This window comes from Acanthopagrus latus, chromosome 13 (assembly GCF_904848185.1).
Source record: "Acanthopagrus latus isolate v.2019 chromosome 13, fAcaLat1.1, whole genome shotgun sequence".
In the NCBI taxonomy this organism is placed as follows: Eukaryota; Metazoa; Chordata; class Actinopteri; order Spariformes; family Sparidae; genus Acanthopagrus; species Acanthopagrus latus.
The window spans coordinates 1,525,865-1,549,890 of record NC_051051.1 but is presented as its reverse complement, the minus strand read 5'-3'; the positions used below and the strand labels follow the sequence as shown (position 1 = coordinate 1,549,890).

Below are 24,026 nucleotides of genomic sequence, written 5' to 3'. Positions count from 1 at the left end.
GGAGCGAGGCGACAACAACTCCAGCTGACATTTCACCACGCAACACCGCTGCAAGGAAGGGGTTTATCTGAGGCTCCGCTCACTGGACATCGCGTTATTTCTCACGTTTTTTTTTTTTTGTTTTTTTTTCGCCGCCAACTTGGAGCGACGGGAGATGACCTAACCAGTGGAGCGCATCCTTCTCTCACTACAGGTACGGTTTACTTTTAGATGCAGCCACCTGTCCTCTGATTTTACTGAGAGAGAGGGTGGTGGTGGTGCTGGTGGTGCTGGTGCTGGTGGTGGAGGGGGTGGGGGAGGCTGGCTGTGCCGGTAGGGAAGGCCGACGATGAGCGTCTCCGGCGCCGCGCGTTAAGGCGCATTGACAGCCGCGCGCCGTGTGACGCGCGCTAAAAGAAGAAGAAAAAAAAACGTGTATCACTGCGAGCGCTCGGAGGAAACGTTTTATTTTCGTGCAAGGGTGAAAAAATGTTGCACAAACTTGTACGTGACGGCTTCTTATCAGCTCCGCCGGCTGTAGGCGCTGTGATCGCTGCAGTTTCCCGTCGCAGCCAACAGGTTGCACTAATGCTGTAATGATGCGCTGAGCCGCCGCTCCGGAGGAAAAGTACAGCAGGCTGTGGCAAGTCAGGAAAATCCCAAAGTTCTCCAACTTTAGCGCACATTATCCTCCAGGACTGAATCAGTCAACAGACTCGAGTGGAGAAGATGGTGTCCTAGTGGAGCCGAGTGTCGCCCACCGCACAGGACTGTGGGCGTGGGGCGGGGGGTTAGGCGGGGGGTGTTGAAACCCGAAACGGAAATCTTTCAAACTCTCAATCAGGACAGTGCGATAAAAATAAAAATCATCCCTCAGTCTCGTCCAGAAAGTCCGCTAAAGAACCTCCAGGACCGCCGGAAGAGCTCGGACCTCACGTTCAGCCCCACAGTGCTGCAAAGGAAGTGCTGCAGGCGGAACCGCTGCACATATAGCGCCGTATATCCTCTCCTGTATGCGCTATATGGAGCTGGATGTCATGTAGGGCGCATGTGACGCGCGCTGCCTCAGGACAACAACAACAACAACAACAACAACAACAACAACAGATGAGCCGGAGCTGATCCGAGACCCGCATGCGATAGAGAGAACTCAGCAAATGATCCAATGCGTTATTTCAAGGTGACAGTCGTTCATTTATTTGGCACGAGCTGCTTTAAGCGCCAGACCAAGTTGAGACTCTGGCGGCCTGTCTGTGCGCGTGTGGCAGGAGTGGAGTGCCCCCCCCCCCCCTTCCAGATGTGGATGATTTATCCAGATGCAGAAGGCTTTTCTCTGCAAAGCCTCCACATGATTCCACTTGACTCACATTAGTCCGATTTCAGTACATTTTGTTAAATGTATCTCCTCGTTCGTGTAATTTTGAGTTGCCGTCTCCTGCAAATGGAGATAGACAGTTACTGGCGCCTGCTGCAGAAGCCCTGGAGGCCCATTGTGGGTTTTAATCTCTCTCCACAGATGTATGTTGTCGCGCACTCGCTCGCTCGGTTACATGAGGGGACGTCAGTGCCTGAAACACAAGTTATGCCTGAGCATGCCTTGCACTACTTGACGCATGAGTTGAGAGGAGGGCACAGTTCAAAGAATTAACATGAGCATTATAGGCGTTTATGTTATGTAATGGCTGTGGTCTCCTGTTGTACTGTACTGCTCGGCTGCTGCCATGTCGTGTCAGTGTGGGTGTGAGGGGACGAGGTGGCCTGTTTGATTCGGCTGCTGTCGTTTCTTGAATCGGAACAAATGAATGGAGGCTAGCGTAGGCACAGCAGCAGACTGAGACTTGCTCTGTGCTTTTTGAGCTGCGCCATAACTCATTGTTAATGCAGATGTTTAGTGAGACACCTGTAACTCTGCAAGCCTTTTAATTTGTACTTCTCTACTGTGTTTGTATCGTCTTATCTAGCTTCAGAATCAGATCTGCAGCCTGAACTTGTCTCTTTTCTCTCTAACTCTGTGTTGTGAACTCTTTGTCTCACCCTCACTGTCCTGTCAGGATAAAGAAATGGATCAGGCCGGACTGAAGCGGAACGGTAATCGAGACGACAGTCTGACATTTGGGGAGGCAGTAGCCGGAGTGGGCAGAGATACAGGTGACACAGCTGGTTCGCTGCTCCAGTCTGTGATGCACCTGCCGGGCCCCGGGTCTCTGCCCCTGCCCACAGCGTCCCCAAACGGACAGGGTGGAACCAAAGACCAGGGGGAGCTTGGAGGCCTCTTTGAACACCCTCAGCATCAGATCCTGCCAGACATGAAGGAGGGTAAAATCATCATGATGCAGAAACAACAACACCAGGATATAGATTTATTCAACATGGAGGACAACCTGCTGTTGAAGCAGAGTATTTCCGATCTCACCCGGACGTCCACCTCTGTCATCAGCACCTCCGACACCTCCGTCCTGGTCAACCTTCCTCTGCCCGATCTTTTTCCCCAGCACATCAAGCAGGAGGCGAGTTTTCCTCTGGATAAAGACATGGAGACTTACAGCGGACACACAGGCGCTGGTCCAAATGATTTGGATGGCAACAGCAGTCGCCTGATCGAGGATACAGAGATTTGGCAAGACCTTGACCTTCCGAGCTCTCTGCCAGAAATCAGTGATTTCGAGGTGGTTTCAGAGGTGGAACACTTGGGTAACATCCTCCACGACAGCAGCGGTGCTGGTGGTCCTGTCAGCAGCTTGCTAAAAGAAACAAAACCTCTCGTGGATAACGATATAAACTGTACCAGCGTGAACGGCACGGACCACCCCATCCAGCATCATCCTCACCAGCAGCAGCACCACCACCTTCTCCAGCACCAGCAGCATCAGCTTCATCATCAACAGCAGCAGCAGCAGCAGCAGCCCGGATCGCTTCTCTCCAGCGTGATGATCAAGGAAGAGAAGGATCCCGACAGCCCTTTCATCCACATCCGCACTCCCGGTGTGGTCAAACAGGAGAAGCAGGACAACGGTGGGTTCTGCCAGGCGCAGTGTCTCCAGGGCAGCATGAGCTCTGTACACGGAGGAGGTCCCATGTCCTCACCCATAGGCTACCACTACAGAGCCAACCCGTCCTCCACAGTGGGCATACAAGACCAGAAGCCTTTTGGCATGTACTCAGGCCTGCCTCTCGGGGAGAGCTGGGCCAGGGGGAGCAGATATGGAGAGCCGTCCGGGATACAGAGGGGTGATGACGGGCTCCCTTCCGCTGCAGCCTTGGCGACTTTCTCACACAGCTTCTCCAGGTAGGTCTCGTGGATTTTACTTTACCCTGCAGTTTACTTTCTCCCCTGTATGTTACTCGGCACTCGCTTTCATTCATGGTATTTTCTTTTAAAGATATGCAAATATGTGTGCGAGTTGAAGATGATTCACTCTCCTGCTGTCGGAGCTGTTAGAAGTCTTCAGTACGAACTGTGATCAAACTCGCAGACTTGTTTTGGGTTTTTCTGGGTCATTTTTGCTGCTTTTTCTAAACTCCAACTCTTCCAGAATATGAGCCTCAGGGCCAAACTCACTGGATGTGACTTCTTGATTCGGCCTGTTTGTTGTTCACCGCAGTACTTGTAAAAAATTTACTATCACACCGTTTTAACGAGGCGATGAATAATTGACTGTGAATTACAGATTGTTTTACAAGTATGGGAATCATTAGCTGAATAATCAATATTCATGTTGTTTTCTCTTTTTGCACGAGCGTGCTGGTCTGCGTTGATGCTCCTGAGTTCAATTCGAGCTCAGCGCCGTGCATGAGGGCACTTCAGGTCCCTGCAGGACACACTGAGTGTGCACTTGGGAGATGAAAAGCAGTTGTTGCTTTTCACAGCATTTAAGACGGAGTATCCAGTGTGACTGAAACATCACTTCAGGTGCTCAGGTGTTGTTGTGTGGTCTGTCTGACAGGTTTTTTTTTTTTTTTTTTTTTTGGTCTGGAAATAGCTCGAGCTCCTGAGATGGGAGGCATCTGGCGCTTTTCATCTACAGTGGGCAGACACAGCAGGACACACATTCCTTCAACTTATCCACATTGCATCACATTTTAGGAACGCCGTGCGTGACATGTTTAGGACTCATTCTGCTTTATTTACCGGACTGTTATCGGAGGGAGCAGGTGTGTGAAAGGTGATGAATTAGTTGAGAGGGAGCGGATTGCAACGAGGCATGAGGGAAAAGAGAAACCGTTGAATATGGAAGTGAAAGCATGTAATTGAGATGGTGTTCAGACATATTTAAAATATCAATGATATAATAATGTAAACTAAGAAATATGTATTTGTTCTATAACTGAATAAACAAGCTGCTGTCAGGAAAATAAAGTCCCAGAACAGTTTGTTCAGGCACAAAAAAAAATCTGTCAACAAAGATTTTTCTCTTCTGGCTAAAAGTTCTTCCCCAAAACCAACAGCGCTCCTTTAATCACCCCGCAGAGATAAAATCATTTGTAAACTTGCATTTTTTGTCCGTATATCAGGTTTGGTGATTCCATAACTCACAGCAGTAACTGGAAATCAAATTATTTTTGAAAGAAAAAAAATTGTTAAATGGTTAACTCATCATTGTTTGTTCATGCTTCGCCCTCGGGTATTTTTCCAGAACAGTGCTGTGAGACGGTGCTCGTTATTAAGATATCACAGAGTTGCTTAAAATGTGTCATCCCGAAGGAAATGATTCATTGAGAAAACATGATGTCAATGTTTAATTAATGTTTAATGAGAGCGGGAAAACGAGTCAAAGACTCCATGTCTGGCGGACACCTCTCTTGAGCAGGGCAGCACTTCACCAGTCTGTACTGTTTGCTGTGATCACTGAATAGGCCGCCAACGGGAGCACGACATTTATTTGCTGTTAAATGAGCTGCTTCGTGAACACGGCTTGAATGTGCAGATTGCAAGATGGTGTTTGATTAATTCGAGGTAATAACGTGAGTCAGCATTGTTCCTCTGGTGTTGGCTGTAAACAAGTCAAAGATGAACATGTCAGCCGCTGTTATCGGTGCTCCTGTCAGGCTGATATGCTCCTGGGCTGTTTGTACTGTGCTGGAGTCTCTTTGTCACAATGAAATATGAAGAGCGCAGCTCAATAAGCTGCTATTTCTTTTTTTGTTATTGTGCTTTCATGCGCAGGCTAACATGGGAACAAGTGTTTGTATCACCTGTTGATTTAACCAAACAACAATTACTGTGGCAGTGTTTGTTCTTTTAGAACTAAATGTGGTCGTGCCAACAGTCTGTGCCACAGGCGCCAACGTGCCCGAGCTACTTCCTGGTATGTTGGTGCACACTTGCATGGTGTGTGTTTTCAAACTGTGTGCCCATGATGCAGGGCTCGTTCTGCAGGGTCGAGACAGAAACAGTGCCAACAAACAGTTCAACATACAAACAGACTGACACACACAACGGCCAACTGTCAGACATAGTTTCTCACTGCCATGTTCTCTGAATTTACCATCATGCACAATAATTCAAGTTAATTATTCATGACCAGATATCCTACAAAATGATGTTATTTGAAGATGATGCAATAATCAGACTCTTATTACCGTGCAGGTCTGTTTCACCAACAGCTGATTAATTTAAATGCAGTTTTCCAAGATTGGTTTCAAAGTGAGATCAGACCAGACATTCGTGTTCATCAGGGAGTAATTATTTGAATTTCAAAATGTCAGGAAATGAAATTGTGACAAATGGCCTTCATTAATGTCCTGAATTTCAGTAACATCTGCAAATTATTGTCCCCAAAACTGAGGAGAATTAAAAACAAGGGCATGTTATGGTTTTTTTTTGCTTAGAGGGGAGCCATTATGTTAGTTTTTGGTCTGCATGTAAAAGATTACTGAAGTGCCTCTCTGCCACATAAAAGTGCTCGTGATTTAGCGCAGCTGCTATGTTGTTGTTGTTAGTGGTGCTGGGTCGGGCCTGTCTGAGCCGACCAATCGGAGGAGACTGATGATGAATCTTATAAATATGGAGATAAATTTTCTTAAGACTAATGAATTGATAGAGTGATTGTAACAAGTGTGTGTGTCACTTTCAAGCGCAGACAGTGAACTTCACTGTTATCATGGCATTTGCAATATAATATTATATCATTTATAATATTACAATGTAATATACCAAGCAAAGGTGAATGTGCTTTACTGTAGTGCTGCTCCTGCGCAGTGTATCAGCGAGCCCACCTAGCTGCTCTATGGGAATTTTCAGCACACTTGGAACACAGACTGGCTCCATCACGTTGCCTGGCTCAAGCCTCCAGTTATATAACCCATAATCAAATAGACAAATGTTGTTGCCTCATGCTCGGGGTGAAATGAAAAACACTCTTTGAAATTCTTGAAACAGTGTGATACTCCTTTGATTAAGTAGACACTTGGTTTTGTTTAATTGTGCTTCAGATCCTAGTTTGTGATACAGAACGTTGCTCTCTGAATGTTCGGCCTGTTGGGCTTTTCATCTTTTTGGTGCTAAATTTAAAGTCTCATTGTTACAAGTTCTAAGTCACACTGACGGTGAAAAGGTTAAAAAGTTTGTGTTAACTCTTCTCTGTTGCTGTGCTGCATGCGTCAATGTGTGCCAGATCCGTTAGTGTGTGTGTGTGCGTGTGCGTGTGTGTGTGTGTGTGGGCGTGTGTGTCTGTGTGTGTGGATGGAAGGCCACGTGTACAGCTCTGCTCTGGGGTGCTGCTGCCTCTCTCTCCTCTCCTTAGACTGTCACTCAGCCTCTTCTTTATTCTCACCTACTCACCCCTGATGGGCCCCTCAGAGCTCTCCATATTTCACAGAGGCATGTAAAAGCTTCACACTTGAAGATGTCACACACACACACACACACACACGCCCTTATGCCAGAAGTGTGCTGCAGATTAAGGAGCTGCTCACAGACGTGTGCATGCACTCTGAAGGACGATTGTGCTTCTGTTTGATGTAATGAGGGTAGAATGTAGAATCACTTTTTTGGCTGATGGTTTGTTCAGTATCAAACGTACACGTTGGGCTTTGCTGAAGCTCGGTGGTGAAACTGGTGATTCAGTCAACAACTTCATGCTCCTCCTCAAATAACTTTCCAGCATATGTCAGCAGTAATTTACATTTCCTCAGGCCCGTCTGTTATTCCACGTCCTCTGGGTGCAGTGAACAACTTTTCATTAAAAGCCAAAACTAACATTGATGGAAGCATCTTTGCACATGAGCTGCTTTATCATTAAAGGAGGCATAGTCTGCTCATTTTCAAGTTCATCGTTTTATTTTTGGGTTTCTTCTAGAAAAGATTTACAGGCTTTAATGCTCTGCGTTCCCCTCATGTTGTCTCCCGAACACCCAGTTTGCTCTGATTGGTCAGCTGACACACACCTGAGCCAGCGCCACTAACAATAACAGAGCAGCTCTGCTAAATCAACTCTCGTGTGTCAAGCTAGTTGCTAGACATTAACTTATGGAGCAGTGTGTTTTTGTGGGAGAGGAGCTTCTGTTGGTGCAGACTACGACCTTCTAAACTTTCAAGACATTTTGACATGCACAAGAACATTTATGACCGCCAAAGGAAAGGACCAAAACAGGTTCTGCAACAACGCTGCGCATGCATTGTGTTTGGAAGTTTAAACTGTGAGTCTAAGGTGAATTGTTTACCTTTTAGCAGACACATGTGGACCTCCTCCTAGAGAGTTCTGGAGACTGATCCAAGGAGCCGGTAGAAGGCAGAACCTATGCAGCATGAATATAAACACGAGTTGTAGTGATGGATTCTAGCAGCAGAAGGGTCAATAAGGGAGAATTAGCGAGCTGATGATAATGGTGATTATAATGAAGCGTTGGATGAGGAGTATTATTATAATTTCCCCTCAGCTACGCTCAGAGGGGGTCTGAGTGTCGCTGGTTGTCAGCCGGGTGCATTTCTTTACATGTCGTTGCTTGTGGAAACCGGTAACAGAGACATCATCATTAATGTCGCTGACAGTTGTGATGTTATTGTTTTAGTTGTGGGTTTTATTTTAATGATGAGAAAACACCCTCAGGCACGACTGGCTGATTTGATTGAATTGAATCATGATCCGTCACTTCTGCATCTGTGAACACATCATTTTCTAGAAACGATGAGCTGTCGTGCTGTGATAATTCGACATTATCGTTCATTTACATTTCAGTGGAACTGCATCATGGCGACGATATTATCATTAGAATTTGTCAGAACTTGTTTGTACAAATTAATGGACCCAAAGCATTACAAATGATATCAAAACACTTTCAGTAAAACTTTGAATCTTACAAAAATGTACATGATTTTCAGTGTATTATTTTTTGTGTCTCCCTGTTGCTTGAATGAGAGCATGCCTTCGAGCCCGCATGGACTCCACTAGTTTGTGCAAATCCTGATGACTAATGTTATCCCAGCATCCTGTGAGAACACAAGAAGCTTTGTGGAACACCGTCACTTCATGCTAAGAGCCATCAGGCTTCGAACAAACTGGTGGAGTCCATGGCAGCTCGACTGCCTGCTGTCGTTAAAGCGAAAGGGGGAAATACCAAATACTACTGCTGCTAATCTACAGCAGCAGTCCTCTTTGATTTCTATTATTTTACAGAAAATTTCACAACATGAGATAAATATCACTGCTTTTCTTTAACATGCAGATAAATGCCTCCAGGGAATCTCAGCGCTAAACTGCAAGTGTCCTCGACAGTCATCTCAAAACAGGTAGTCAGGCAGAATGCAGATAAAATGACCTGAAGCCAAACTAGGTCAGACTCATGTCTGTTGACTCAGTTTCCTGGATTTGTAATCTCTAAGATTATGCAGACCTCAATCCACATTGTTTGTTCCTGTTGCTTAATAGGCTTAACCTTTTTCTGTATGCAAGGTTACATTTCACTGCTCTTTGCCTGTCACTGCATTTACCTGTTCAGTTTACACTGCTGTTCATTTCCCCTTTCTTCATCAGTAGCAAACACGTGTTCATGTGTGATGTAAACATGTAAACTACATGTTGTAGCGTCATTGATATACATCCTGAAGTGAAGAGCTCTCATACAGGCTGTTCTGGAGTCATCCGAGGCCTGTGTAAAGGGAGATTCAAAGAGTCTCCAGCATGGTCGTCATTGTTGAGCTGAAAGGTCAGGCTGGTTCCATGTTGGTGCTTCTGTTTAAAGAGGCTTTATACATGCAGCCTGGAGTCACAGCAGACATGTCAGCTCTGATCATCAGCCAGGACTCTAACAGGATGCTCTTACACTGACTCGATCTTGTAGCTCTTCTTCCTTCTCCCCGCCTGGATCAGTCTGCCCTCTGTGGAGCCGACTGTCCTGAGCCCTTTGATGGAGGCCTCGGCCCGGGTCACTGCAGTGTAGCGGGCCAGAGGAGGTCTGGGCCTCTCAGCAGCCAAGCTGTTTCTTTTTAAAGGCTGTTTTGGTGGCTGCCGGCATGTTTACGCTGGTGTTGGGTGTCGTGAACATGTCCAAGGCCACATGATGGATTTAACCTCTTTGCAGGACAAAGGTTGTCTTTCTATGCACGGCAAAGAGAAAACATAGCCCTGCAATTAGAACTATTCTTCCAAATCTTTTCAGAAAGCTGTTGGATCAGTGCAATTAAGAAAAACTCAACTACAGAAATAAGAAAGTATTCCTTGGAATATCTGTGTGTTTATCCAGTGATCTCACACTGCTTAGCTTGCTTCGATTGATTTAAATTCTGTGTTGTTTCCACACACACATTAGCTGTATGTAACGTATACACACTACACCCACATACTGTGCGCCAAGAACAAACATATGCACTCACAAATGCTTCAGCGCACATCATGTGATGCCTGTGTACGGTCGCCGAAGCAAGCTGGAAGGCATTTCTCGGTATAGACTAGCAATACTCAGAATAGTGTAAGAGATCCTTGAAAGATAACTCGAGCAGGATTCCTTCTAAACCCATCCTTGTCTGATGAATTATGTGATGGCCATCGGCACTATGCTTTAAAGTTCCTGTGAGTACATGCATCCTGTATCTTTGCTCAAGTCATATAGTCAGGGGATTACTTGGCAGTGTAACCAAGCTCAGCTTGCAACAATTGAACCAGAAATTGACAGTGAGAAAACGATGATGTGGTGTTTGTGATGGCAGGCGTACATGTAGTTCTCACCGATGCTCCACCGGCTCCGTTAATATGAAAAGTTTTTTGAGCAAACTGACGGATACGTCAGGACTGAGCCTCACTTACTTACTGCACTTCATAAACAGAGGATTGTGCTTGTTATGTTTGGCATCAGCTTTATCAGGAGACAGGAAGTGCAGAGTCTGGGGGCCATAATGCCCTCTTTGGCTGAAGCCCCGTACTGCAATACAAACATTGTTTTTCAAGGTGTTTTTCTCAGAGGTTCTGACTGGCATGTTGTTTTACATGAATTCAGAACAATTGACACTTTGGAGCATCGCTGTCTGGCCTTTTGGTCAGTGTGCTGTAAGTCTCATTCTTCTTGTGCAGCTGTTCTGTCTGAACTCCCCGGCATGTTTTAAAAACAAATTCAAACTCGAACCAAATCAAAGAGCATCTCTGTGTACAAAATTTGCATGAGCGACTACAGCACATGTCAGGGGTTTCCCCAGGAACGTGGTTAGAGGAGGTGGTAAATTATGCCCTCCACCGCACACCCCCCCAAAAAAAGAAAAACAAGCACTTTATTTTCTGCCCTTTGTCTCCTGCATGCACAGATCACCTCCCCATCATTTGACCTCAGCCTCCAGGCAGCTCTGGTGCTGGTGAGAGTCTTCATGATGATGGTGGATGCATGTTGATCCCAAATGAAACAAGTGGCTCCCAGAGGAAAAATAAGGTCCCCAACATACTTTTTTTGAAGCTAGAAAAGTGGCAGGGTCCGCCACAAATAAACAAAGTAAATCAGTATGAAATGGTGACGTCTGTTAAGGACAGTTTGTTATTCAGTTTTTTGTTTGGTTTGTTTGCTGAATGAAGAATTTCCTCCCCGAACCTTCATCAGTTTTCAGCCCTGCTGCTGCTGCTGCTGCGATCTTTTCTCCTCTGTGTGTTCCCTTTGATTCAGTAACAGGACCTTGATGATTTTGTCTTCCTGTTGCTGCAGAAAACAAAGTGGAATCTCCTGCAGGAGCACAAAGTCTCTGTTAGCTGTGTTTCACTGCAAGTCCACAAATATCTCTGATGTGTCCCGACTTGTTTTTCAATCGATGAATCAAGTTGGTGGAATTTCCTGCCTTCGCTTTTATTTTCCTCTGCTCTTTACTGTCGCTGTGTTCTTCTGTGTCTGTGAGATATTTCAGAGCTCTGTCTGCCTGCTGGCCTGTGGGTCACCAGCGTTCTTCCTCCTCTCGTCTGACACAGATGCGATCGTCTTTAATTCCTCCGTCCCGAGTCAGCAAGGAGGGGGAAGGCTCTTAATCTGTAGAAGAGATGCACACACATCATTATGTCCATGCATCTCTCACCCTCTCCGTGCCTCTGATCGGACGAGAGGAACAGTAGTCTGGGCATGCCGAGGTTTGACTGCCAAGGTTTAGAGATCACTCGTAGTTCATGATTTTATCCCTCCCACAAATGGAAGTGGGACGTTTGGATTCTTGGTCAGACGACGCTCGGTCGTTTCAGTTTGTGATTTCAGTCCTACTCAGATATTATCTGTTTAATATATTTTAATGTTATCTGTGTTTTGTTTAGTAAAAGTGCTTATCAATGTGATCCAAATTTAAAGTGGATACTAGTCTGTACAAATATTGTTTTTAAAGGGGAAAGAACATGTAGTGCCTTTGCTCCTCAACTCGGTTCCTCCTCAAGAATCTCGGATGGAGCGTTTTCCCTCCACCTGATCGGTGTCAGCAGGGTGGCGCAGTAACCATGGAGACCGTCAGCAGGAGGCCGCAGGGTCCGACCCCTCCAGCAGCAAGCGTCCAACCTGTTGAAGTGTGAGCCACCTGATGAACCTGCCTCAGTCCACAGAGCTGCAGGTCTTTTTGATTTGCTGAGTGTCGTTTAGTTCCATGTTAGATTTACAGAATCACAGACCTGCCAGCTGCTGAGGCCCAGAGCTGAGAAACACCAGTTAGCCTCCCATTTTAAATACAACAAACACTTTTTCAGTGCTGTTTCTTTCAAACACGAGGTTGGAAAGGAGAGGATGGGAGGTAACACTCAGTTATTTTTCTTCAGACAACAAATTCAAGTATTTTTGGTCCTTCGAATGGAGAAGAGGTGAATTAATTTTACAATGATGTATGAAAATATCAGTTTCATGTTAACTATTATTATTATTATTATTATTATCATTGTTATTATTATTATTACTATTATTTTGATGAGTTACCCTGACACCTACAGGGTTGAATGAACGCTTTATAATTTCACAAAATGTTGTGGGACGATTAAAAAAATGTATCACAGGTGGTGATAAAAACTCTGAAGAAGAGTTGATCGTAGAGAAATTACATTATTGTGATAATCAGAAATGTGGATGATTATGAATGACTTGAAAATAGCTGTGTCACTCAGTAGTGTAGGGTCCTGTCCTGTGTTTAGCCTTAGTCACTGTGGCTGTAGATACAGCTGTCACATCATCCTCCACACAGAAAGAAAAATTCAAATTGGTTGTCAAAATATTTTGGACTCCAAACTGAAGAATGACCTGGAGATGTGGCGCCGGCTCGTAGAGGACCTCTCATCTCTGTGACCAGCATCCAGCTCCGTACTCGCTAAAGGATGCTGATTAAAAAAGATGTTTATGTTTTCTGTGATGCAATAAAAATGACGTTAAAACAGTAATAAGGTAAAATGATTCTGATGTGTTTTTATGCCATTTTTAGAGTAGAGGTAACTATTTGGGCCCACGATCATAAAATAAAACTTTTATATTGTCCCATACCTCGTCCTGACAGGCATGGATCGGGGAAATCACACTAAACATCAGTAGATAACTGCCAGTCTTCATACAGTGGTACACTGTGTTCAGAACTGTGAGATTTTAAGACACATCTTAGGCAGAAGTTAGTTTCTGTGGTTCCCAGCCCCTGGCGGAGGCCTGAAGCATACATTTCATACGACAAAGCCAGAAGAAGTTGTTTGGCAGTGATCGCTGGCAGCTATTTGTTTATCATTAGTTTATTCAATATTTGTTATTGAGCTGCTTTTAAGAGCTGTTGTGAAATGACACCTGTCCTTAAGGACTCAGGCAGTAGATTCTGTCTTTTTCAGTTGTCAGTGCGAATGATGTGAGAGTGGGTGGATTATTCTGCTGCCAAGTCAAGCTGAACAGAAAACGCTTGGCAAAATGTAACATGGTTGATTTGTATAGAGTTGCACAGAAGCGCATTTTATTGCATCAGACCTATTAATGAGCTCGGTTCGTGCCTGAGTGTGTTGATATGTGCCGATGTACACACACGGGGATAATCCTCACTGTGCATTTGCAGCCCTGATTGCTGCATGTGTACAGCTGAATATGTTATAGGTTGTCACCAGACAACGCGGAGGACCTTGTGCCATAGCCCGGTCAATAATTTACCTGACCAAGGTTACTGTACATGTGGAGGCAAACATTCACCCCCCGAGGCTGTCGTTCGGACTCGCACCTTGTGCAATCCTACGATCCACGCCAGCTGGTTGAAGGGAAAAACTTCATAATGGCCTCATTTCGCCTCAGTCAAAACACCGTTAATGAGATTCAGCACAGATTCAGCTTTTACAGTCCAAGACTTCCCACTTGTTGTTGTATGTCTGCGGAGCGACTGCTGCTCACTTAGATCAGACGCCATGCTGATGTTGAAATACGCTGCTATTAAAATATTTTAGTAGGGTGTGTTCAGCTCGGCCAATTGTCAACAAGGCTATCAATTTTTTTAAAGGTCCAGTCTGTAGGATTTAGAGGGATTCAAGGACAGAAATTGAATATAATGTAGGCAGGAATGGGAGGGAATGGGGCAACAATGATTAGTTTGTCACAATTAATCGATGAATCGTTTAGTCTAGTCTGGTTATGATCAGCACCTTCTCCTAGATGACACTAAGACCTTCACACTGGGAAAAACTTCAGGAAGTGTTTGGGTTTCCTTCTCTTAGTCAAACAGCAGGGGACAGATAGTGTACATCAACACTTTTGCCCATTGATTCAATTGTTTTTTACATTTTTCCAACTAACCTAAGCTGAACGTCCTCTTGCCCAGACATTGCTGAACACCCACCAGGCAGTTTGCTGTAAATATAACACTGGCACCGGCGGACATCTAGGCCCCATTTTGGTTTTGAAAAGTCAACAGTGGGAAACACACGAGATGTTGTGGTTTGCTGTGAAAGCACTTATATGCTCCTCTAGTGACTGAACATAGCAGTGTCCACTTGATCCTGCACATATTTAAGTAGCAACAAAAGAAATGGCACAAAAATAAGAAAATCTACTTGTGAAGTCATTGGAACCGGCAGAATTTGATTCCAGTTTGAGCAAATATGAATGCTGCCCTGTAAAGATGATGAAGATTTGAAAAGAAGGAATTTTAAAGAACACAGACTGTAGCTGCACACAGCATGATGCTGGTCCAGCACGCACCGGTACCATCAGGGCCCGCGGTGGAACAGGCATGGACTGTGTTTATCGTCCGACTAAGCAGACATCTGGTTGACAGGAAGGATGGCGTGTCTGTCACCGTAGGTTAACTGAGGTTAGCTACAGAGATGCTACAGTGTTGGATCCGTCTGTCTTGACCCATTTCTTTCTCTCTCTGCTGATTTCGCTCATGTTCTGCTTCTCATTGTGCCAGAATATGAAATCAGTTCTCAAAAACAGAGTTTTCGACAATCTCATAAATTGACGTTTTTCTTTTCAGTCCTCACATCGACTGAAGTGAAAGTAAATTGTCCCTGTTCATCTGTCTGGGAATATTGACCCACCTCTCAGCCACCATGCTGTCCCTCTTTAAAATAGAAGCCCGTCTGTCTCTGGAGCTTGTCTATTTTCAGCAGAGCTAATGCTAATGCCAAACCACTATTTTTAAAGTCGCTTTAGCTCATGATGATGATGCGTCGCTGCGAGGCACAGCAAACAAAGTTTTCACTTATCCTGTGTAATACCTCAGCATCTACTGGAAGGATTGGCCCAGTGAGGGTTCCCAGACAATGTGTCCCAGTCCGTCGGGCTCGTGGTTCCGACCTGCCAGCAGCAGGTTCACACTTGATGTTGAGTTAAATGTTGTGACAAGCACTGGATGTATTACCGTGAACTTTGGTACTACTACTAAGTGAATGAGTCTTCCTTTAGGCTCAGCTCAGCTTCATGCCTGAGTCTTTTATTGAGTAAAATTCTCAACAGAATGAGAACAAATAGCTATTTTGATGTCATGTTTTGTGTTTTGTTTGTATCCTGGACCAACTTCCAGGTACCGGTCCCGTTAGTGGTTTAAATGCGAAAGGCATTCGACCGCACTGCTTGGAAAATGTGAGCAGGTCATAGATTGATGGTACACAGTAGCTGCTTCAGACTGTTCACTGGTCTTTTGTCATCGTTCTCAACATTTCACAAGCCAAATATTTCTTCTAAAGATTGAAAAAGACTTGAAGTTGTATTAATTTATGAGGATTGTGTGTTGCTGCTCCGACTCCGAGCTCTGAATGTCACCAACACTCTGCTCCAGGTTCTTTATGTAAGTGTTAGGGCCCCTTGTGTAACAGTTACATACATGTCACATCCTCCGTTCATACCTGGACTCTCTCTGTTCAGTGGCTGTTAGAAACAGAGGAGTAGGGCTGTGTAACCGACACCCTCCCACACACCTCACCCTGTTTCTTCCCTCCAGACTCCCTTGGATGTTTCCTGTTCCTCTCTAAACGTCTCTGCAACTATCTCTCTGCTTCATTGCCTTCAGACTTCAGACTCTGTCTCTGTCTGCTGCAGCCCTGACACTGCACCAGGACTCCTCCACTGCTCGCAGTCAGCAGCTGAGAATAGTGTCATTGGGTCTGCTTGTATTTAGTGATGTAGTGAAATGTGGGCAAAAATGTACTGGAGTGAAAGCACCCTTGAAAACAACAGTCTGATGCTCTGCGTGAGTCGGTGAAAGCGGCTTTCTCTCACCGTTCAGACTTTCCGTCAAACATGCCAAACGGGTTCACAGATTGCTGGCAATAAATCACAACACATGACGTTAAGTGCAGCAGTAAGGTATGGACAGTTTACCCTCCACACTCCTCTGTTCCCCTCCTGTAATGTCATGTGATAAGGAGGAGAGAGCTGGCCCGTGTGAGAGAATGCTGTAGCGTTGAGAACTTTTAGAGAAGTAGGACGCGACTAAAAATGGGATTTTTGGGTCAGATACTGAGAGTGAATTGGGCTAGAAAATAAGCCCAATTTCCTTATTGAAAAGCTTTCACATATTGTATTGTGGATGTGATATTTCCTGCTGTGTCGCGGGGCTGCACTGTTGTGTAAATGGCTCAAATGAAAGTAAATATATCCTGAGCTGCTTTTGAAGTGGTGCTTGGCCACTGCAACAGGAAAAAGCCCACGCATCATTGCGGTCATCACTCCTCTCGCTGGATCTGTCACCACCTCTAAACTCAGACTCCCATCTGAGTAGTGGCCTCAGTTCAGGGACGGACCGGGAATGAGAAATGGCCCTGGACTCTTTGCCTCAGCCCCTCCAGTGATACACCAACACCCACACAACCCACAGCACACGTTACGTGAACAATAACTTTATTCAAATAGATGTAAAATAGAACAGGCTCTTATGTGATGGTGATACAGAGATATCGATTGATCCGACTCATTCATTTTAGGCTAAATGTGGATTTTACCATCAACATGAACACACGAGAAAAGCAACTATGCAACGAGCAGAATCTAGTGTAGATATCAGCCGGAGGACAGGAGCTGCTTCTCCTTCAGCCTGTGAGGTTTGTTCAGGACTGTGACGTTCTGTGGAAAGAATCATCTGAGATTTAATCAAAATAAATAAAATGAATAAAAGTTCATTGGTCAGAAGAGAAGGAGAGTAACGGTGCTGCAAAGTCGAGGCGGACTCGTTTCAGAGTCGTTTGGGCCCAGCAGAAGCACGTCAGCAGTTTTTAATGTTCTGGCCCGTCGAGCCTGTGATTGGTCGGGTCAGGAAAAGTGCCAATGACTTTAAATGAAGTTCAAAGTTTCATCAAGGGACTTAAGATAATATTGCTTTATATTTGTCGGCAACACAACACTCATAACATTAATGATACTGTGACTGTATTGTTAGGACTGCTGGTGGCACGCTCTCAAAATATTAACATAAACTCTTAAAATAACGAGATTACTGAATAATGATCAGTAATATGGATGCAGTGACTAAGTGGCTAAAGGCTAAAGTGTTAGAGCAACCCAGAAATGACCTCACCTTCTGTCTAGATGATATCTAGATTCATGTTATTATAACATCAATCTAGATATGTTGATATGACGTCCAGCCATAGTTCCAACAAAAGGTGCTCCATATACCTGAATCCCCCAGCCAATCCCCAGTCTTCTCTTCTCTTCTCTTCTCTTCTCTTCTCTTCTCTTCTCTTCTCTTCTCTTCTCTTCTCTTCTCTTCTCTTCTCTTCTCTTCTCTTCTCTTCTCTTCCCTTCACTCACTGACAGACAAAAGCGCCAAATTAATGATTTATTATTTTAAGACATTTGTTAGTTTCAGCCTCGAGGAACTTCAGCATAGTCTCACTTCAGCACCACCTTACTTTGGTTTCTCTTCTTGATTGTTTCTCTTGGACCACTCCACTTTATGTAAACTGATAGAGATGGTACATTTAGAAGGGACTGGACCAAAAGTAATTGGTTAGTAGAGAGAGGCTGACGGATGACCGCCCACTTGCCTGCACCATTCAGCGACACAGGACTTGGTCATTTTAATGTACCGTAGTACAGGCTGGAGTTATTTAAAGTATGCGTTTGCATTGCATCTGCCCCAGTTGTCAAAGTGCCCAGCCCTCGCCCCAGATGGTCAGAGTGTCACTGGTTATACGCCTGACCTCTGATATAAGCTAATTTGGTCACAGGTGATTTGCTGTCGACAGCAGACTATGCCTCGGTTTCTCCTGCGCTGTAATTACAATGATTTAATTGCAGCACAGCAGCTATGCATCACCTCTCTCTCTCTCTCTCTCTCTCTCTCTCTCTCTCTCTCTCTCTCTACACTGTTGTTTTGCATCTTTCTCCTCGTTGCTCTCATGCTCTCTTTCTTTAGAGAAGGGGATCCTGATTTGGACCGCTGCCCGGTGCTGCTTTGCGTTGTGTAACCCTGGCACATTTCAGGCATCCAGCAGCTAGACGGGTTACCTCGATAGCCCTCAGCTGGCAAAGGACCTCATAGGACCTCTTTCTCCCCATTTCTTTGAATCGTGTAAAGTGAAGGAGATATTCGGACGTTAGTGGTGTTTTTGACTTGCTGTTACTTCTCACTTGTTCATCCTCGTCCTGCAGCTTAGAACAAACCTCAAGAACTGGACAATTTTTTGGGGGAAGATCGATGTTTATGACAGAGTTTGGAATTGATTCCACTGGTTTGGAAGATGTGAAGATATGTGGGATCTGCTGTTTATTCATCTGTCACGACTGAAACACATTCACAGAAAGTTACGGTCACGTTTCGATTCAGCGTACTGAGAAATGGTTGATTGTTTGGTTGGAACTGTTTGCTAGGAGTGTGCTCGTGGACAACAGCTCTGCCATATCTGTTTTTTCATGTGCTTTTTCTCGGGCTTGGAGGCTGGCCAGCAGTGTTATGTAACATCCATCGGCTGTATTCAAGCAGAATGGAGCAGCTAATTCTTGGAGGCAAGATTACCTTGCATGCACCGCAGAAGGCCCAGACTGCTCCTTAAATCATAAATGAATAATGTCCTGAAGTGGCTCTGAGGCTTGTTGTGAGTTATGTGCCATAAAAACAATAACTGCTGTATGCATATCAGCGACTGGCATTTTGCCTCCTAATGAGTAAACGACTTGCTTGCTAGTTATTTGCAGAAGGCTCTCCTCCTCTTCCTCCTCCTCCAAACATTGATTGAAAACTTTACTTGGGCGTGATGGCCGTGTATATCAATGACAACGAAGTATATGTGGTGACCAGCTTATATATTACGCTCTGGTGTTATGTCCCTCTCCTATTTAATGTAGGCAGACTTGTGCCCATGGTGCACGCGGTTGTGGCGATGCAATTCGACGCACGTCATATTTGATCAGCTGCGTAATTAAAAAGCTTCATCCACTGGTGGCTCAACTGCTGGGAGGTTTGTAATTATGGTTGACTTAATAAGAGTTTTTGCCCTAAGAGAGAAAACTGAAAGGATGCAAACCAGTGTGCTCACATTCAGATGGACAAATAAAGCAACTGAGTTTTGGGTCTCAGGTTGTCGGTGGTGTTTCAGTTTCCTCTCTAATGTGGCTTGAAAACTAAAGTTAAAGTATCAGTCAGCTGCCTGAAGCCTCTCTATGCTAAAGAAAAGAACATCAGGCTGCTTAATTTGCTGTCACATGCATGCTGAATCTACACTGTATAATACCATTGTATGTTCTGCATGATGGCATTAGAAACAAAGTTCTTGTTGTTGTTAAGTGTTCTTGTCGGTAAATGTCGCTGCATCACACTCAGTTAAAACTAATCAGTCAGTAAAGGTCGCAGGATTTCATCTTTCAGAGGTGGATCATGGGATTCAGCTCTTCATATTTTCACAGCGTTGGTGGGATCAGCTGTATGCTGCTCAATGAAGACCAGGAATCGTCTCCTCTTTGCTCTCTGTCTTTGGAGAGGGGGATCCTGGTTTGGACGGCGGCCCGGTGCTGCTTTGTGGTGTGAAACCTTGGCACATTTCAGGCATCCAGCAGCTAGACTTGCATTGGTTACCTCAACAGATAGCCCGTTAGCTGCCCGTTAGCTGCCCACCCCAGAGGACCTTGTCTCCCCTCGGCTACAGTAAGAATCATCTAGAATGACGGATATTCCCTTAATCATTCAGGGCGAAAGCTGCATGTTTTGTTAAATGTTCTGTGTCTGGCTATCAGCTTGTTCGTGTTACTTCTCACTTGTTCGTCCTCGTCCTGCAGCTGAGCTGAAGCCTGATATGCAAGAACCAGGTTATAATGGTGTCAGTTGATCCTGATGACAGTTTAGACCGAGTCCAGGATGGAATCCACTGTTAAGAAAGAGTCTAACTCAAACTTACAGGCTTGCATATTTTCAGAAAGCTCTTGTCACTGTTTGATTCTTCCTCACTTACTGATTGTTTAGATCTGTTTGCAGAGTTTGGTCATGGATAATTTACTGCAGACCCGTATCTGGTTTTTCATGTTCTTTCTGTGAGAGTTGGAAGCTCGCCAGCGGTGTTGTGTAACAACTACATACAGCTGTATTCAAGCCAACTGAAACAGCACATTTTTGGAGAAAAGAGAACCTCGAATGCACCACAACAGGCGATTCAACTTTAGCTGAAGGGGGAACATGATCACAGATAAACATGTAGGTGGATTATTCTGTCAGGCAGATGAAGGCAAGTGTTAGAAAGAGTAGAACAGTCTGGTAAGTAGAAAACATGACATCACTTTACTGTGTTGCAGCCTTTAAAACCAGGAAAAGACGACACTTATGAAACACGTGACAAAGCAGTATTGAAAATCTCAGGACGGTTGATAGTCTGACATAATAATATACACTGTAAACATTGCTCAGCCCTCCATAGGCTGTTTGTTTGACCCATCCTTCACCTTCATCCTCCTCATACCTTACACTGTGTCACCTGACATTTATTGTGCACGGTATTTAGAGGGATCTGTTTTCTTCGACTAGCTGCAAGGGTAGGAAGGGCAGGCGTATCACCGCTGCCCTACTTTGGTGCGTGTACTGCGAGGTCTAAAGTCAGATTGATGTGACTGGGCCCTGAGTCGATGAATGTGATGGAGCCTTTGCTGCCCAGTGCTGACAAGCGCTGGTAATGGTGTGATTTTATGAAGCAAACCTTCTGTTTCCCAGGCTGCCTTGCACACCTTCAACATCCCTGGCAGTGCACTCCTGTTACACTACTCCTGTTTTTCACGCTGATAAATTGATGTGGGATATTTTTAAGTGAAAGCAGAGTCCAGAGCAGAGCCTACAGCTGTTCATCAGACTGACATCGAGCTGTCGGCAGCCGGCAGACTCCATAATTCTGTTTGTGGAAGAGAAAGCCTCAGGTTCAGCATAACTGATGTCATGTTAAGAGATAGCCAGATTAAAAATACATGTTTTTCAACTTTCATCAATTATATAATGTTTAAACTATAATTGAATTACTAGATTACTCATTCAAGGCATGCAGTCTTCTCTGTCTAATGTGGCTTGAAGAACAGTGTCAGAGTGACAGTCAGCTGCCTGAAGCCCCTCCATGCTTCATAAAGCCATGTTAGGCTGCTTTATTTGCTATCTGTCACATACATACTGAAGCAACACTTTGCGGCCTAGATTACGTAACACCATAATACTTTTAATGGCCTGAGAAACAAACTGTTCAGTTGTGTGTGTGTGTGTGTGTGTGTGTGTGTGTGTGTGTGTGTGTGTGTTCCCTGTCAGCGAGCCTGATCACTGTTAATGAAAATGAATGGATAACATGCAGAAGACCGTACATGTTCCTGTTGTGTCGCTCATGTGGTTTCTGCATTGAGGTGAATCACACGACTCGAGTCACTTGAGATTGTTGGGTTCATATTCACAGTGATGCTGATGTGACGTGCTGAATGTGCTGCTGAATGAAAACTAGAAATCATTTGTGAAAGCCAAGGCGATGACCTCTGCCATCGAGCTTGTCTGTTGATTTGTTTCTTGGCTCTGCGCAGCATCAAATCCAGCAGGCACCACTGAGAAACAACAGCAGGAACGGTCTAACCATGACTATATACAGTGTAATGTATATATAATACAGAGACCCAGCCAGTGGTCACAGTTTGCTGACAGTCTTGGCTCCAATGAAGACAAATTCTTCCTTGTTCCGCCTGTAACTGCCGTCAGTCTGGGAGTGCAGGAAGAGGAGGAGGAGGAGGAGGAGGAGGAGGAGGAAGAGGAGGAGGAGGAGGAGGAGGAGCTCAACAAGCTCTACTGTAAATGGGCCATAATCCAGCTGGACCAATGTCTCTCTGTATCTGTCTTTCACTCTTTCTGGCTTTTTTCCTCACTCTCCAGCAGCCCTCTTTAACTCGTCCCTTTGAACTGCTTCTTATCTGTCATTTCAGTTTGTTTGTAGCTGGTGTCATTTTTCTTTGAAGCTCCTGTGAAGCTCCTGTGTTCCCTTTGTATCAGACTTTGTTGTCTTTGCTCCCTCAGCGGCTGAAAGTTGGCCGCAGCCCGCCTGTGGAAGGCTCGGTCTTGTTTGTGTGCCATGCCGTGTTTCGTTTGAGAGGCTGCTCTAACTTTGTTGTTGTTCTAAAGCTGCAGACCTGAGCTGATCTCCCCGAGATTCCTGGCGAGCTTCGTATTCGCCACGGTCAGGCCACATTTGCACTCGGGCCTCGCAAGCACAGAGGAAAGATGGTGCACTTTTCTGAGACGATCGCCTCGAGGGCTGCACAGTTGATCCAAATGTTATCAGAAATAGCAATAAGGCCAAATCACAGGAAGCTGCAGTATTTTGATGAAGCTAAAAGTTTTTAATTTATAATGAAGAACTGTAGAGCTACAAAACATGTCTGTCAGAATGATCAAATGGGATTTATTTTGAAGAACTAAGCAAAAGCTCTAGAGGTCCAGGAGGAGCAGAACAGCAACGAGTATTGATTCTTTAAATATGCATTGACCCGACTGTAAATAAGGTGGGAAGCAGTGAGTGTTGTGAAGGACTGCTGCTGTCTGTGCTGAGAGGTATTGTCTTAAAAATATCTGAATAGATGCGAAAGAAACTATTTTTAATCCTGCACAGTTTTGCAGAGCAAGGCTGACGTTGTCTCGAACACAAAGACGATATTTTTTCAAGTTTTCAAGTTCAAGTTTTTAATTTGTCACTCTCATACAACACAATACACTGTGTTATCTACTGTCCTCCACACAACAACGTTCAGCAGACGGCACCAATTAAAAGGTTTCAAGGAAGGAAAGGACGATTTTAACCACATGATATAAGACAGCAAATCCTGATATTTAGAAAATTCAACCCAACAAATTTTTATCTGATAAATAACTAACTGAAATGATTATTTGATTATCATGTGGTCAATTGTGTTGATTGACTGGATTTAACATTAACTGTCTCATATGATACGTACTATGGTAAACTTCATGCAGTTTTCTCTCTACCTAAGTCTGCTGCAGTGGTGTTGCAGAAGAATGACAACTGACAGTCATCATGTGCATATTCTTGTAGTCTTATAGTCTACTGGAAAAAAAACAATCCACACATTTCATTTTAAAGCCAGCTGAATATCAATCACAGAAATTGCTGAAAACGTGCGTCCGTCCTCTTACACCCCGGCGTGACGTGATCAGACCTCGGCGGCTGCGTTGACCTGATGATAAATATTGTGTGTGGCCTTTCAAACAGAAGATGAAGCTCCAATGCTCCACTGCAGCCGACAACACACACATTAATCAGACCCCTCGGCTGTGTGTGTCACTGTTACAGGTTTGGACTTGGCTGTTTTGTGTCTTTCATGACGAATGGTTTGCCTTTTGCACGTTCAGTGAGTTTAACTCCTTCTGAGTCGGCCTGAGGCGTCGTTCCAGTGTCTGCTGTTCCCTTTCCTCCACATTTCCCTCCTCACTGGGATATCAAGCCTTTTAACCATTAATTACAGCTGACACTCTGTCCCCTCTTCCCTCAGTCAGCTCTCCACAGCTCTCACTGCTGTCTTCACGCTCTCCACCTCCTTCTTGCATTAGCTTCCTTCAGTCAGCTCTGTTCTGCCTGATGTTTACCAATAAAATGCTCTTACTGACAAAAGTGAACGACATTGATTTAGAAGGTTTGTAGCTGTTTGGAGAGAATAAATTCTGATCTGTGATGTTTCCAGCTGCCTCACTTCGTGTACTTTTA

General features: G+C 44.7%; 1 protein-coding gene across 1 annotated transcript in view; it reads left to right on the top strand.

Moving 5' to 3' along the window:
* Positions 1-269: 269 nt before the first annotated feature.
* The window catches only part of LOC119031501 (glucocorticoid receptor-like), a 66,957-nt gene continuing 43,200 nt past the window's right edge, over positions 270-24,026 (top strand). Inside the window, 5 exon segments of the mRNA XM_037120027.1 lie at positions 270-1,159; positions 2,031-2,682; positions 2,685-2,723; positions 2,726-2,746; positions 2,749-3,265. Of these exon segments, the coding sequence (XP_036975922.1) occupies positions 1,145-1,159; positions 2,031-2,682; positions 2,685-2,723; positions 2,726-2,746; positions 2,749-3,265 (1,244 nt within the window). The 5' untranslated portion in view covers positions 270-1,144.